The sequence below is a fragment of the Entelurus aequoreus genome, linkage group LG17 (genome assembly GCF_033978785.1).
Source record: "Entelurus aequoreus isolate RoL-2023_Sb linkage group LG17, RoL_Eaeq_v1.1, whole genome shotgun sequence".
Lineage (NCBI taxonomy): Eukaryota > Metazoa > Chordata > Actinopteri > Syngnathiformes > Syngnathidae > Entelurus > Entelurus aequoreus.
Window position 1 is genome coordinate 51301466 of NC_084747.1, and position 17826 is coordinate 51319291.

At 38.3% G+C, this 17826-nt stretch overlaps 1 protein-coding gene across 2 annotated transcripts in view; it reads left to right on the forward strand.

The window, feature by feature from the left end:
* ccser1 (coiled-coil serine-rich protein 1) overlaps positions 1-17826 on the forward strand; it is a 392077-nt gene that overhangs the window by 141925 nt on the left and 232326 nt on the right. For both annotated transcript variants that reach the window (XM_062025898.1, XM_062025897.1), the window contains exon 7: positions 2925-3102. In XM_062025898.1, coding sequence (XP_061881882.1) covers positions 2925-3102 — 178 coding nt within the window. The remainder of the gene's footprint in view (positions 1-2924; positions 3103-17826) is intronic.

Genomic DNA, 17826 nt, shown 5'->3' on the forward strand with positions numbered 1-17826 from the left:
ATAACGTTTACTGTTAACACCCCCATCACATCATGACGACACTACAATATGAAATATAAACGATAAAATATTGAATATTAAGAGTATGTGAAAGTGGACTCTTACTTTGTTTAATTCCCTGACAACATCTTTAACGTTTCGCAATCAACCAGACACATCAAACAGATAAAATGGCCAAAACATGGCAAAATGTTGGGTGAAAGTGTAAATTACCCATCGTGCTTTCTCATTGCATTAAATGGGTTAGACGTTTTTAATAATGCACACATGCTTCAGTAGACATGTTACTTGTTTGGCACATACGTGTTGACTTTATTTGTTTTTTTATATGCAACTTGGGTTAGAAAAGTTGTTTGAATTGCCACATATAAATCAAAGCTCAGGCCTTTATCAAGTTATTCACTAACATTACTTGTACCTGTCCAACTATGAGAGTTTGTGTGTAGTGGAATACATTCGAAAGACATTTAGAGATATCCAGATTGGGCCAGATTGAAGACGCTGTTGTACTTTGAAAATCGCTACAATAGATATGTCCTAAAAACTTTTTTCCTAAACAATTCCGCATTGTAGTACCCATTACGGAGTAGCGGTACACTTTGGTGCACATATTCTGCTTTCATTGGTTACTCAGATATTTCTCACAAACGTGTTGCACTGAATTTCAAGGTAAAAGTTGATGTTCAAGGTAAAAGTAGATTTTCAAGGCAAAAACTGATTTTCAAGGTAAAAACTGATTTTCAAGGTAAAAGTTGTTTTTCAAGACAAAAACTGATTTTCAAGGTAAAATTTAATTTCAAGGTAAAAACTGATTTTCAAGGTTAAAAACTGATTTTCAAGGTTAAAAACTGATTTTCAAGGTAAAAAGTTGATTTTCAAGGCAAAAACTGATTTTCAAGGTAAAAACTTATTTTCAAGGTAAAAGTTGTTTTTCAAGGCAAGAACTGATTTTCAAGATAAAAGTTGTTTTTCAAGGCAAAAACTTATTTTCAAAGTAAAAGTTGATTTTCAAGGCAAAAACTTATTTTCAAGGTAAAAACTGATTTTCAAGGTAAAAACTGATTTTCAAGGTAAAAACTGATTTTCAAGGTTAAAAACTGATTTTCAAGGTAAAAAGTTGATTTTCAAGGCAAAAACTGATTTTCAGGGTAAAAACTGATTTTCAAGGTTAAAAACTGATTTTCAAGGTAAAAAGTTGATTTTCAAGGCAAAAACTGATTTTCAAGGTAAAAACTGATTTTCAAGGTTAAAAACTGATTTTAAAGGTAAAAGTTGATTTTCAAGGCAAAAACTCATTTTCAAGGTAAAAACTCATTTTCAAGGTGAAAAACTGATTTTCAAGGTAAAAGTTGATTTTCAAGGCAAAAAGTCATTTTCAAGGTAAAAACTAATTTTCAAGGTGAAAAACTGATTTTCAAGGTAAAAACTGATTTTCAAGGTAAAAGTTGATTTTCAAGGTAAAAGTTGATTTTCAAGGCAAAAACTTATTTTCAAGGTAAAAACTTATTTTCAAGACAAAAACTTATTTTCAAGGTAAAAACTGATTTTCAAGGTTAAAAACTGATTTTCAAGGTAAAAAGTTGATTTTCAAAGTAAAAACTGATTTTCAAGGTGAAAGTTGATTTTCAAGGCAAAAACTGATTTTCAAGGTAAAAACTCATTTTCAAGGTAAAAACTGATTTTCAAGGTAAAAACTGATTTTCAAGGTAAAAACTGATTTTCAAGGTAAAAGTTGATTTTCAAGGCAAAAACTTATTTTCAAGGTAAAAACTGATTTTCAAGGTTAAAAACTGATTTTCAAGGTAAAACTTTGATTTTCAAAGTAAAAACTGATTTTCAAGGTGAAAGTTGATTTTCAAGGCAAAAACTGATTTTCAAGGTAAAAGTTGATTTTCAAGGCAAAAACTCATTTTCAAGGTAAAAACTGATTTTCAAGGTAAAAGTTGTTTTTCAAGGCAAAAACTGATTTTCAGGGTAAAACTTGTTTTTCAAGGCAAAAACTGATTTTCAAGGTAAACGTTGTTTTTCAAGGCAAAAACTGATTTTCAAGGTAAAAGTTGATTTTCAAGGCAAAAACTCATTTTCAAGGTAAAAACTGTTTTTCAAGGTAAAAACTGATTTTCAAGGTTAAAAACTGATTTTCAAGGTAAAAAGTTGATTTTCAAAGTAGAAACTGATTTTCAAGGTGAAAGTTGATTTTCAAGGCAAAAACTGATTTTCAAGGTAAAAACTGATTTTCAAGGTTAAAAACTGATTTTCAAGGTAAAAAGTTGATTTTCAAAGTAAAAACTGATTTTCAAGGTGAAAGATGATTTTCAAGGCAAAAACTGATTTTCAAGGTAAAAACTAATTTTCAAGGTAAAAACTAATTTTCAAGGTAAAAACTGATTTTCAAGGTAAAAACTGATTTTCAAGGTAAAAACTGATTTTCAAGGTAAAAGTTGATTTTCAAGGCAAAAACTGATTTTCAAGGTAAAAACTGATTTTCAAGGTTAAAAACCGATTTTCAAGGTAAAAAGTTGATTTTCAAAGTAAAAACTGATTTTCAAGGTGAAAGTTGATTTTCAAGGCAAAAACTGATTTTCAAGGTAAAAACTGATTTTCAAGGTAAAAGTTGTTTTTCAAGGCAAAAACTGATTTTCAAGGTAAAAGTTGTTTTTCAAGGCAAAAACTGATTTTCAAGGTAAAAACTGATTTTCAAGGTAAAAGTTGTTTTTCAAGGCAAAAACTGATTTTCAAGGTAAAAGTTGTTTTTCAAGGCAAAAACTGATTTTCAAGGTAAAAGTTGATTTTCAAGGCAAAAACTGTTTTTCAAGGTAAAAACTGATTTTCAAGGTTAAAAACAGATTTTCAAGGTAAAAGTAGATTTTCAAAGCAAAAACTGATTTTTTGGGGGGGCTGTTTTTTTCATTCTTTCTCTTTAGGGAGCCCCGACGTCCGACCAGCTTGCTGCCCGCCGACAGCAGTACCTCAGCTATGCTCTCGGGGAAGGATGATGAGCACCTCCCTTCAGGGGTGGAGACCCTGCCGCTGCGACTGATGCAGCAGGACTGCACTGCCGTCAAAACTCTTCTTTTAAGACTGAGGCACACCCTGCAGGAGGTGGGCTTATTACATCACGTTGCTTCAACTAAATGGTGAACTGAAGTTGCAGTGTTTTTGGTGTCCTTTTACTATACTTGAAGGGTCCTTTTAGGTTGTAAAAGCAGGATGTTTTTTTTTTTAAAACAGCAAGGCTACGGGGGTTAAGGATATACACTATATTTGGCCACCCATCCCAATGATCAGAATCAGGTGTCCTAATCACCGGCCACAGGTGTATACAATCAAGCACTTAGGCATGGAGACTGTTTCTACAAACATTTGTGAAAGAATGGGCCACTTTCAGTGATTTCCAGCGTGGAACTGTCATAGGATGCCACCTGTGCAACAAATCCAGTCGTGAAATTTCCTCGCTTCTAAATATTCCAAAGTTGGCTTTATTGTAAGAAAATGGAAGAGTTTGGGAACAACAGCAACTCAGCCACCAAGTGGTAGGCCACGTAAACTGACAGAGAGGGGCCAGCATAGTGCAAAGACTTTCTGCACAGTCAGTTGCTACAGAGCTCCAAACTTCATGTGAACTTCCAATTAGCCCACGTACAGTACGCAGAGAAGTTCATGGAATGGGTTTCCATGGCCGAGCAGCTGCATCTAAGCGATACATCACCAAGTCCAATGCAAAGCGTCGGATGCCGTGGTGTAAAGCACGTCGCCACTGGACTCTAGAGCAGCGTTCTCTGGAGTGATGAATCACGCTTTTTTATCTGGCAATCTGATGGATGAGTCTGGGTTTGGAGGTTGCCAGGAGAACGCTACATTTTGGACTGCATTGTGCCGAGTGTGAAATTTGATGGAGGAGGAATTATGGTGTGGGGTTGTTTTTCAGGAGTTGGGCTTGGCCCCTTAGTTCCAGTGAAAGGAACTTTGAAGGCTCCAGGATACCAAAACATTTTGGACAATTCCATGCTCCCAACCTTGTGGGAACAGTTTGGAGCGGGGCCCCTTCCTCTTCCAACATGACTGTGCACCAGTGCACAAAGCAAGGTCCATAAAAACATGGATGACAGAGTCTGGTGTGGATGGACTTGACTGGCCTGCACAGAGTCCTGACCTGAACCCGATAGAACACCTTTGGGACAAATTAGAGCCAGGCCTTCTCGACCAACATCAGTGTGTGATCTCACCAATGCGCTTTTGTGAGAATGGTCGACAATTCCTATAAACACACTCCGCAACCTTGTGGACAGCCTTCCCAGAAGAGTTGAAGCTGTAATAATAATTTTCCTGAGGGAACTCTCCTGAAGGAATCAATAAAGTACTATCTATCTATTTATCTATCCATCTATCTAAAAAGGTGGACCGACATCATGTTGAAACCTATGGGTTAGGAATGGGATGGCACTTCCAAGTTCATAAGTGAGTCAAGGCAGGTGGCCAAATACTTTTGGCAATAAAGTGCACCTGTATTTAGTGATTACATCTGGATTTTAATTAGCTTGATTTCAGCTCCATCAAATCACATTCACTCTCTCTCACTCTCTTTATCACCTTCTGTAATTTAATCAGTATCCAGATAACACTTGGCTTGTAAAGTGCATTTGACGCAATTGTACCATTTGGTTTGAAGCTTCAGTCTTTTAACATTTTATCAAAGTACCGTATTTTTCGGAGTATAAGTCGCTCCGGAGTATAAGTCGCACCGGCCGAAAATGCATAATAAAGAAGGAAAAAAACATATATAAGTTGCATGTTTTGGGGAATTTTATTTGACAAAACCCAACACCAGGAATAGACATTTGAAAGGCAATTTAAAATAAATAAAGAATAGTGAACAACAGGCTGAATAAGTGTACGTTATATGAGGCATAAATAACCAACTGAGAACGTGCCTGGTATGTTAACGTAACATATTATGGTAAGAGTCATTCAAATAACTCAGTGTTTCCCACACATTCATTTATTTGTGGCGGCCCGCCACGAAAGAATTACGTCCGCCACAAATTTAAAAAAAAAAAAAAATTTTTTTTTTTTTTGTCCTGTCCAGCTTCTCTTGTTGCCTTATTTGTATTCGACCACTACTGTTTTCTGTTTATTTGTTACTGACTGTGGCAGGACACCTCTGCCTCTGTTTCACTTTATGTTGCTGGTAAATAATATGGTTGTAGTAGTAGGCTAAAGTTAAATTATTTAGTATGCACTAATTAAAGGGGCAGAACTTTAAGAGACATTTTAGCTTTTATATTTTATAAGATATATTTTTTGTAAGAACCACAATTAATAAATATATTTCAGTGAATAACTTATTGTTCAAATCTGTATATAAATATGTACATAAAGTGTTGTAATTATATTGTAAAATGGATGGATGTTTAAAACAAAACTGTTATTATTAATTAGTAAGTATAAATTTTTTGAGCCTTTTTAGTAAATTATGCAAAATACTCGATGATGTCATGGTGACCACGCCCATAGCCACGCCCCCACCGCCACAGGTATCTTGGCAGTTTATGGGAAACACTGAAACTATAACATATAGAACATGCTATACGTTTACCAAACAATCTGTCACTCCTAATCACTAAATCCCATGAAATCTTATACGTCTAGTCCATGGGTCACCAACGTGGTGCCCGCGGGCACCAGGTAGCCCGTAAGGACCAGATGAGTAGCCCGCTGGCCTGTTCTAAAAATAGCTCAAATAGCAGCACTTACCAGTGAGCTGCCTCTATTTTTTAAATTTTATTTATTTACTAGCAAGCTGGTCTCGCTTTGCCCGACATTTTTAATTCTAAGAGAGACAAAACTCAAATAGAATTTGAAAATCCAAGAAAATATTTTAAAGACTTGGTCTTCACTTGTTTAAATAAATTCATGAATTTGTTTTACTTTGCTTCTTATAACTTTCAGAAAGACAATTTTAGAGAAAAAATACAACCTTAAAAATGATTTTAGGATTTTTAAACACATATACCTTTTTACCTTTTAAATTCCTTCCTCTTCTTTCCTGACAATTTAAATCAATGTTCAAGTAAATTTATTGTTTTTATTGTAAAGAATAATAAATACATTTTAATTTAATTCTTCATTTTAGCTTCTGTTTTTTCGATGAAGAATATTTGTGAAATATTTCTTCAAAGTTATTATGATTAAAATTCAAAAAATTTATTCTGGCAAATCTAGAAAATCTGTAGAATCAAATTTAAATCTTATTTCAAAGTCTTATGAATTTCTTTTAAAATTTTTGTTCTGGAAAATCTAGAAGAAATAATGATTTGTCTTTGTTAGAAACATAGCTTGGTCCAATTTGTTATATATTCTAACAAAGTGTAGATTGGATTTTAACCTATTTAAAACATGTCATCAAAATTCTAAAATTAATCTTAATCAGGAAAAATTACTAATGATGTTGCATACATTTTTTTTTTTTTTTTTTTCAAAAAGATTCGAATTAGCTAGTTTTTCTCTTCTTTTTTTCGGTTGAATTTTGAATTTTAAAGAGTCGAAATTGAAGATAAACTATGTTTCAAAACTGAATTGTCATTTTTTTCGTGTTTTCTCCTCTTTTAAACCGTTCAATTAAGTGTAAATATCATTAATTATTAATAATAACATAGAGTTAAAGGTAAATTGAGCAAATTGGCTATTTCTGGCAATTTATTTAAGTGTGTATCAAACTGGTAGCCCTTTGCATTAATCACTACCCAAGAAGTAGCTCTTGCTTTCAAAAAGGTTGGTGACCCCTGGTCTAGTCTCTTACGTGAATGAGCTAAATAATATTATTTGATATTTTACGGTAATGTGTTAATAATTTCACCCTGAGTATAAGTCGCACCCCCGGCCAAACTATGAAAAAACTGCGACTTATAGTCCAAAAAATACGGTAATCTACTCTTTAAAAAATGATTTTTGGTTCAATTTGGTTGAATATCCAAAAATGTGTCAGTTTTGTAAAATGTATGCTATCCTTGAAAAATACTGACATGATTTCCCCCTATGAAATGAGACATAAACATGGCAAAAGAGTAGGAGACGGTTCTAGTTGTCTCACAAAAAGCATCCATTAGTGTTGCGTCATCAAAAACAGGTGACTGACCTGCACCAAATATAGCTTTAATACACACGCTCACAAAAATATGTATAAAAGCCTGACCACACATTGTGGAACTATTAGCGCCTCTAAACTATGATCAAAGCTCGGCGAGAATACCCTTTCCATGAATTACAGTCCATGTGGCTTTCTCTCTCGCCGTTTACTCCCAGGACTTCAGCGGAGACAGGAAAATGATGAAACGATAATTAGGAGTGAGAGAAACAGAAAGGAAAAGGAAAAGAGCAGACCACGACTATAAAATGGCAGACAGCACATTGCCCTCTTTTGCTTCCTCTTTTGTTGTGTCATCACCGTCCAAATTCAGTTAGCTTCCATTTGTGGATGGGCCGCCTCCTCGACGTTTTTTATTTGCTTGACCTTTTCCTCGTCGGGCGCCTGGCACTTCTCTTTAGCGTTTATGCTAAACGCTGCCGTTTTGTAAGGGTAAAAAACAAACAGGTTGCATCAGTCTCAAGACAAAAGCAATGGAAGATAGCGCACGACACACAGATGTCACAGCACACCTGATAACACTAGCTGGCTTTTCATTTTAGCTGGGAGTGTCCCCCTCCTCTCTTTATCACTGTCAAGAGTCTTATAAGGGTAAAAGTTATGTTATGTATGTTCATTTACCAAAAGTTGACATACACTTGTAAAGAACATCATGTCATGGCTGTCTTGAGTTTACAATCATTTCTACAACTCTTATTTTTTTGTGATAGAGTGATTGGAGCACATACTTGTTGGTCACAAAAAACATTCATGACGTTTGGTTCTTTTATGAATTTATTATGGGGTCAAAAGTATACATACAGCAATGTTAATATTTGGTTACATGTCCCTTGGCAAGTTTCACTGGTAGCCATCCACAAGCTTCTGGCAAGCTTTTGGTTGAATTTTCGACCACTCCTCTTGACCAAATTGGTGCAGTTCAGCTAAATGTGTTGGTTTTCTGACATGGACTTGTTTCTTCAGCATTGTCCACACGTTTAAGTCAGGAATTTGGGAAGGCCATTCTAAAACCTTAATTCTAGCCTGATTTAGCCATTCCTTTAGACCAGGGGTGTCAAACTCATTTTAGATCGGGGGCCACATGGAGAAAAATCTACTCCCGAGTGGGCCGGACTGGTAAAATCACGGCACGATAACATAAAAATAAAGACAACTTCAGATTGTTGTCTTTGTTTGAAAATAGAACAAGCACATTCTGAAAATGTACAAATCATAATGTTGTTGGGTTTTTTACACTTACATGTTGCGGTTAATAGTATTCTATCTTTATTTGTCGTTATTTATATTTTCTAAATAAATTATGTGGTAATGTTCATTAGTCAACTCATTGGTGTTAATTTTCAATCTATCGAGATATCAAAATCAAATTAAAGTTTGTTATTTATGTAGTTTGATCATTTTCCACGACTGATGTACTTAACATCGTGTGGTTTATTTTGTACATATGTAGCATCATCTACAAAGATACAAAGAATTGCCATTGCGACATCCAGTGGACACATTTAGAACAGCTGTTTCTTTCATTCAAAAATTTCAGATTAATTTTTATACTAAGTAAACTCATCCCGCGGGCCGGATAAAACCTGTTTGCGGGCCTGAGCCGGCCCTCGGGCCGTACGTTTGACACCCCTGCTTTAGACTTAGACTTAGACTTCCTTTTTATTGTCATTCAAATGTGAACTTTGCAGTACAGATAAGAACAACATTTCATTGCAATGGTAGTGCAGGATAAAAAAGCAATAAGGTGCAGATATAAATAAATAGATTACTGTACAGATAAATAGATTGCAGTTTTGCAGGTTTATGGATGTATGTTATATTTAGGGATGATGTTTGATAAGAAATTATCGAGTTCGAGCCTGTTATCGAATCCTCTTATCGAACCGATTCCTTATCGGTTCTCTTATCGAGTCCAGATAGGTTGTTGTATATGGAAAAAAAACACACAATATTTGGTTCAACAAAAGCTCACTTTTATTATATTAGAAAAAAATGTAATCTAATAAATAAATAAATATTGACTGTTACCCCCCTAAAAAAAAGTAATAAAATAAATAAATATTGACTGTTGTTACCCAAAGTATATTAAGTGGGATTTTTCAGAAAAACAAATATATACAGTAACACAAAAACAACCTGTCTCTGTGATCACTATAGGTGTATACATAATAATATAGTGTTAAATAAAATCAGTCCCTTGGGCACAAAACTGAAAATAATACAGCTCTCCAAAAAGTGCAATTCTGCTATTTGACATAACATTTTGTTATGATGCTTTGACATTTTTGCACTTTATTTCTTTATTGAAAGAAAATTCTATGAAGAGAAAAGTTATTTGCAAATGTGGTTACAATGCTAAAAAATGAAAAGTTAAAGCTAAAAAAAGAATTACACTCTATTGAGTTAACATTATTTCTTTATAGGGGGAAAGATGTTATGAGCTAGGGAATATAACAACCACACTACCCAGCATGCAACGGGAGTGACGAGCATGCGCGGTAGCCCCGAAAAGTGTTGCATATCGTCACCCGGCAGCTAAGAATGAGGTTATGAGCACGCTGTGAAAGTAAACGTCAAGAACTCAGCCAACACGCCTCGTCTGCATTATTTATAATTAGACAGACAACACATATACAGTGTGATGTTGTTTTGTTTACAAGTAAAGAAAAACAAAAGTTAAAAAAGGGAGATATGTTGTATATATATGTATGTACTGCGGTTGCTTTAAGAACGTTGCGACAGCTGCCGTAAAGGAGGTGCGGTGCTAGCCTGGTTGCTATGTTTCCGGTTGGTCGTAAAAGTGTTGGTCATGTGTTTGTACCCTGCTCAAATCTCTCAGTAAAGTTATTCATTGGATTATACCTTTTGTTTTGAACTTTATTACACCTTGGAGCGCTTTTTCCCGTCCATTTTTTTCCTGCTTTCCCTATCTGCTCCTAATGACTGAGCAACGTGACGCCATTTCTTGTGATGTCCCACGGAGCATTTCTGGTCGGGACGGGATTCGTTCCGAGGGATTCGAATAAAGAACCAACTCTTTTTCTTTACTCTAGTGGTCTTGATAACGGGTATCGGTTCTCAAAAAGGGATTAGAGTCCGAGGACTCGGTTCTTTTCTTATCGAACAACCGGGAAAACCGGTTTCGAGTATCATCCCTAGTTATATTGTCTTTATATTCCAGCGAGTTAATCCATTTTTGGGGGGATTTTAGGGTATAATTATGATGCGTTCAAGAATCTTACGGCCTGAGGGAAGAAGCTGTTACAGAACCTGGAAGTTCTGCTACAAAGGCTGCGGAACCTCTTTCTAGAGTCCAGCAGCGAAAACAGTCCTTGGTTGGGGGTGGGAGGAGTCTCTGCAGGTTTTCTGAGCCCTGGTCAGGCAGCGGCTTTTTGCGATCTTCTGGATAGGAGGAAGAGGAGTCCTGATGATCTTTTCCGCCGTCCTCACCACTCTCTGCAGAGACTTCCAGTCTGAGGCATTGCAGGCTCCAGTCCAGACAGAGATGCTGTTGGTCAGTAGGCTCTCTATAGTGCCTCTGTAGAATGTGCTGAGAATGGGGGGAGGGAGCTGTGCTCTTTTCATCCCACGCAAAAAGTGCATGCGCTGCTGAGCTCTTTTTACAAGAGCTCCGGTGTGTAGGGACCAGGTCACATTGTCAGTTATCTGCACCCCCACTTTACCACTTTGGACGTGTGTTTGGGGTATGGCTGGGCGATATTTCGAATATATTCGATATATCGCGGGTTTGTCTCTGTACGATATAGAAAATGACTATATCGTGATATTCGAGTATACGTTCTCACGCAGTTGCTTTTAGTTGCGGGCATTACACTACAGGCTCTTTCCGCTCTTTGTTGTCTCTCAATCAATCAATCAATGTTTATTTATATAGCCCTAAATCACAAGTGTCTCAAAGGGCTGTACAAGCCACAACGACATCCTCGGTACAGAGCCCACATACGGGCAAGGAAAAACTCACCCCAGTGGGACGTCGGTGAATGACTATGAGAAACCTTGGAGAGGACCGCATATGTGGGTAACCCCCCCCCTCTAGGGGAGACCGAAAGCAACGGATGTCGAGTGGGTCTGACATAACATTGTGAAAGTCCAGTCCACAGTGGATCCAACACATCAGCGGGAGTCCAGTCCACAGCGGGGCCAACAGGAAACCATCCCGAGCGGAGACGGGTCAGCAGCGCAGAGATGTCCTCAACCGATGCACAGGCTAGTGGTCCACCCGGGGTCCCGGCTCTGGACAGCCAGCACTTCATCCATGGCCACCGGACCTATGCAACTCCCCCTCGCAAGGGACAGGGGAGAAGAGGAGAGAAGAAAAGAAACGGCAGATCAACTGGTCTAAAAAGGGGGGGTCTATTTAAAGGCTAGATTATACAAATGAGTTTTAAGATGGGACTTAAATGCTTCTACTGAGGTAGCATCTCTAACTGTTACCGGGAGGGCATTCCAGAGTACTGGAGCCCGAATAGAAAACACTCTATAGCCCGCAGACTTTTTTTTGGCTCTGGGAATCACTAATAAGCCGGAGTTCTTTGAACGCAGATTTCTTGCCGGGACATATGGTACAATACAATCGGCGAGATAGGCTGGAGCTAAACCGTGTAGTATTTTATACGTAAGTAGTAGAACCTTAAAGTCGCATCTTAAGTGCACAGGAAGCCAGTGCAGGTGAGCCAGTATAGGCGTAATATGATCAAACTTTCTTGTTTTATGTCTCTCCTTCTCACAGAGACATAAAACAAGCGCACCTTGTTACATACGTCACGTACTGTCACGTGTGCAACGTCATACGCTCTCGCCGAGCAGAGAGGTAGCGGCATGGCAACGTTAGCTGTGATGCTAGTGGTAATACGAGAGAAAGAAGGTGCGAATCTGGTAACAAATGAAGGAATAAGTATTTCCCAAGAAAAAACGCAGGGAGTCCATCGTCTGGCGGTGGTTTGGCTTGAAGCGGGTAGATGGTGAAGAAGTATGCGGCAAAAGCGTTGCTACGAAAAAGTAGCAGCACTGCTAATGTGTAGCATCATTTGAAAAGTCACCCGCTAGAGAATGAAGAGTGCTTGAAACTCTGCATGTCAACATCTCCGGCCGTTGCCACACCCACAAAATGCCCAAGCAACCATTTCCAGATCACCCAACTGCGCCCAAGACCCAACCTCCGGGCTGATGATTTTAGGTTGTCCTAAACTTTAAAAAAAAATATTGTATACAACAATACAATAGAATGTACTACTAACAAGTACAGTAGTTAGTCATGTAATAATAATGCACAGCTTTCACCTTGGAGAGTGGACTTCTACAGTATTTCCTTTGAGCTGTTTTTTTCTCAAACATACCATCAGCAGCTTTTCCTTATTTTCATGGATAAATGTCCCACTGTGTAGATACAATTTTATCATCCTTGTCTGGCACATTAGACTCATTCTGCTTGAGTATGATGCAGAGGAGCATTGATACGCTCCAATTGATTTGCCAAGTAGGCGACATGCTCTGTCATATTTCTCATGATTTATCTTTGTAATACCATGAATATCATCCACTTATCCTTCTCAGCACTGTCCTTCACACTCACTCTCTTCCTTCCATTGGTTGGAAAACAAAGCTATGTCGACCTCTAGCTATAAGCTAATGCTAACGAGGAAGGCGGGATGTTTTGGTCGGATCTTGCGTGGTTCACTGAGACATTCATCCATCCATTTTCTACCGCTTGTCCCTTTTGGGGTCGCGGGGGGTGCTGGAGCCTTTCTCAGCTGCGTTCGGGCGGAAGGCGGGGCACACCCTGGACAAGTCGCCAGTTAATGGCAGGGCCAACTAGGGTTGGGCGATACGGCCTTTTTTTAATATCTCGATATTTTTAGGCCATGTCACGATACACGATATATCTCTCGATATTTTGCCTTAGCCTTGAATGAACACTTGATGTATATAATCACAGCAGTATGATGACTCTATGTGTCTACATTAAAACATTCTTGTTCATACTGCATTAACATATGCTCATTTTAAACTTTCATGCAGAGAAGGAAATCACAACTAAGTCAATTGACCAAAAGTGTATTTATTAAACAGTTATTAAGCAGTGGCACAAACATTCATGTCATTCCAAAACAGAAAGTGCAAGATTGTCAGAGACATTTTAAAACAAGCAATTAGTGCACTTTTGTGCATGATGTCACCAAGATGACTTATCAAAACAACACTAAATTAAAGTGAACTTTTTGTACAGAACGCCACTACAATAGTTTCAAACAAATAAAGTGCACTTTTGTGCATGATGTCACACAAGATATTTCAATAACTGTCAAATAAAAATGAGCTGCATAATAGGAAATCAAATAGTGTACGTCCTTCGCTATGTGGTAGGTTCCTGCGGACGTTATCTCCTTCTGTTGTTGACTATTTTTTTCATACGGTGTTGATGTGGAAATGGTTGCCTCGGCATTTTGTTGGTGTGGCACCGAACGGAGATGTTGACATGCGGAGTTTCAAGCACTCTTCATTCTCTAGCGCAGGGGTGTCAAACACATTTTAGCTCAGGGGCCGCATGGAGGAAAATATGTGCACACGCGGGCCGGACTATTAAAATCGAGGCATTAAAACTAAAAAATAAAGAACACTTCAGATTGTTTTTTTTGTCTTACTTTGGCCAAAAATAGAACAAACATATTCTGAAAGTATTACAATAAAAATATAGGAAAAAATACCGGCAGCTGTAAAGTTTAGATCAGGGGTGTCAAACGTACGGTCCGAGGGCCGGATCAGGCCCGCGGACAGGTTTTATCCGGCCTGAGGGATGAGTTTGCTAAATATAAAAAATAACCCAAAATTTTTGAATGAAAGAAACAGCTGTTCTAAATGTGTCCACTGGATGTTGAAATAGCAATGCTTTGTATCTTTGTAGATGATGCTACATATGTAAAAAAAACAAAAAAACACATGATGTTAGTACATCAGTCGAGGAAGATGATCAAACTACATAAATAACATCCTATATTTTGATTTTGATATTTATTTTATCTTGATAGATTGGAAATGAACACCAATGAGTAGACTGATGAACATTATCCCATAATTTATTCAGAAAATACAAATAACGACAAATAAAGATAGAATACTGTTAACCGCAACATGTAAGTGTAAAAAAAAACAACCCAACAACATTATGATTTGTACAATTTCAGAATGTGCTTGTATTATTTTTAAACAAAGAAAACAATCTGAAGTTGTCTTTATTTTTAAGTTCAGGACAAAGCTACGAACAAGGGGAGACCGGGCTTTCTGCTCCGCCGCTCAAAGTCTGTGGAACGCTCTCCCTGACCACCTGAGGGCACCACAGACTGTGGATGCTTTTAAAAAAGGCTTAAAAACCCTTCTTTTTAAAAAAAAGCCTTTTTTTAGATGTATGCATACTAGTTCTAGCTATTTGGCTGTTCTAATTTTTAATTTTTTAAATTTTTTATAATCTTTTTCTTTTCTTTTAATACACTGTAGCACTTTGAGGTTGTTTACTCAATGTAAAGTGCTTTTTACAAATAACATCTATTATTATTATCATTATTATAAGTTATCGTGCCGTGATTTTACCAGTACGGCCCACGTGGGAGTAGATTTTTCTCCATGTGGCCCCCGATCTAAAATGAGTTTGACACCCCTGCTCTAGCGGGTGACTTTTCAAATGATGCTACATATTAGCAGTAATGCTACTTTTTGTAGCAACGCTTTTGCCCCACACTTGACAAATTACGGTTGTCTGTTCGACATCTTCCCGCCTGAAGCCAAACCGCCGCCAGACGATGGACCCCCTGCTGTTTTTTCTTGGGAATGATTTCTTCCTTCATTTGTTACCAGATTCGCACCTTCTTTCTCTCGTATTACCACAGCTAACATTACCCATGCCGCTACCTCTCTGCTCCGCCAGGGCGTGTACGTACTATGTGACGTATGTAAGAAGGTGCGCTTGTTTTACGTCTCTGTGAGAAGCAGAGACAACAAAGAGTGATAAGAGCCTGCAGTGTAATGCCCGCAGCTAAAAGCAACTGCGTGAGAACGTATACTCGAATATCACGATATAGTCATTTTCTATATCGCACAGAGACAAACCCGCGATATATCGAGTATATTCGATATATCGCCCAGCCCTAGGGCGAACACAGATAGACAGACAACATTCACACTCACATTCACACACTAGGGACCATTTGTTACTCAAATTTTTGCTTGTACCTTAAAGCAATTATCCAAGAGACAGCTCTTATATCAAAGCACTCTTAAAGGCCTACTGAAATGAATTTTTTAAATTTAAACAGGGATAGCAGATCCATTCTATGTGTCATACTTGATCATTTCGCGATATTGCCATATTTTTGCTGAGAGGATTTAGTAGACAACAACGACGATTGATTGATTGATTGAGACTTTTATTAGTAGGTTGCACAGTGAAGTACATATTCCGTACAATTGACCACTAAATGGTAACACTCGAATAAGTTTTTCAACTTGTTTAAGTCGGGGTCCACTTAAATTGATTCATGATACAGATATATACTATCATATATACTATCATCATAATACAGTCATCACACAAGATAATCACATTGAATTATTTACATTATTTACAATCAGTACAATCAGATAAAGTTCGCAACTTTTGGTCGCTGATAAAAAAAAAGCCTTGCCTATACCGGAAGTAGCGTGACGTCCCAGGAAGAAGGGCTGCTCACATTTCCCCATTGTTTACAATGCAGCGAGAAAGATTCGGACCGAGAAAGCGACGATTACCCCATTAATTTGAGCGAGGATGAAAGATTCGTGGATGAGGAACGTGAGAGTGAAGGATTAGAGTGCAGTGCAGGACGTATCTTTTTTCGCTCTGACCGTAACGTAAGTACAAGGGTTCATTGGATTCCACACTTTCTCCTTTTTCTATTGTGGATCACGGATTTGTATTTTAAACCACCTCGGATACTATATCCTCTTGAAAATGAGAGTCGAGAACGTGAAATGGACATTCACAGTGACTTTTATCCCCACGACAATACATCGGCGAAGCTCTTTAGCTACGGAGCTAACGTGATAGCATCGTGCTTAAATGCAGATAGAATCAAAATAAATAAACCCCTGACTGGAAGGATAGACAAGAAAATCAACAACACTATTAAACCATGGACCTGTAAATACACGGTTAATGCTTTCCAGCTTGGCGAAGCTTAACAATGCTGTTGCTAACGACACCATTGAAGCTAACTTAGCAACGGGACCTCACAGAGCTATGATACAAACATTAGCGCTCCACCTACGTCAGCCAGCCCTCATCTGCTCATCAACACCCGTGGTCACCTGCGTTCCAGCGATCGAGGGAAGGACGAAGGACTTCACCCGATCATCCGTGCGGTCGGCGGCTAGCGTCGGCTAGCGCGTCTGCTATCCAAGTCAAAGTCCTCCTGGTTGTGTTGCTGCAGCCAGCCGCTAATACACCGATCCCACCTACAACTTTCTTCTTTGCAGTCTTCATTGTTCATTAAACAAATTGCAAAAGATTCACCAACACAGATGTCCAGAATACTGTGGAATTTTGAGATGAAAACAGAGCTTTTTTGTATTGGATTCAATGGTGTACCAATACTTCCGTTTAACTAGTGACGTCACACGCCTACGTCATCATACATAGACGTTTTTCAACCGGAAGTTTAGCGGGAAATTTAAAATTGCACTTTATGAGTTAACCCGGCCGTATTGGCATGTGCTGCAATGTTAAGATTTCATCATTGATATATAAACTATCAGACTGCGTGGTCGGTAGTAGTGGGTTTCAGTAGGCCTTTAAGTTGAGATACCACTGTTCAGTACTTAAGCATGGATTTTTGGTTACCTATGAGGCCCGTGTCCGCCTTAGAATACCCCATACCCCACCAGTCCCCCAGCAGTTATTTCAGTCGGTTGCTCCAGAAGAACATTTCTAAAATGCCGTGATCCATGCGTTGCTTGATTGTTGCCTAACACAACCAATCCCCATTTGTCAATGTCAGCTGTGGATCCAAGCATGACGGTTTGATGGCGCCTTTTGTTACAGCATACTCTCACAGTCTTCGGGGCGTCTGCATCTATCCGTCCCAGTGACTCTTAACCTCCCCCGAGGCGGCTGCTTGACTGGCGGAGACGACTCCTTCTGGCTTCTTCTTCTGCCAAACGTTTTCATCATTGTCAATTAAGCCGCGAATGTTAACGTTTGCGGTGCGTCAGTGTAGTGCAAACAATCATCATTAGATTGACTCAAACAATCTTGCCATTTCTAAGTCCTTCGAGTTTAAACTCACACACCTTTACATATGAATGTGATTAAAGGGGCGTGTCAGACCACAAGACCTGCGTTACTTTTAGGGGCCGTTCATCATATTTGGACATATTTTGGCTAGTGCAAGTCATTACATTTTGAGCTCTTAGGCCGGTACCCCATCCCTTCCCCTACACACACTCACAAACACACGTTATTCTAAGCCCTTTTTACTTAGACCACACCTAATTGGCGGGACAGTCTTGCTATATAAAGCCTATGGGACACGAGTGACCTTAAAGTGAATGTGTTTGTGTTTTCAAAAGGCCGAACGATAGACGGAAGACAAGCGGGCCTTGTCTCCCTCCATGAGAACGGGCATTGATCACCA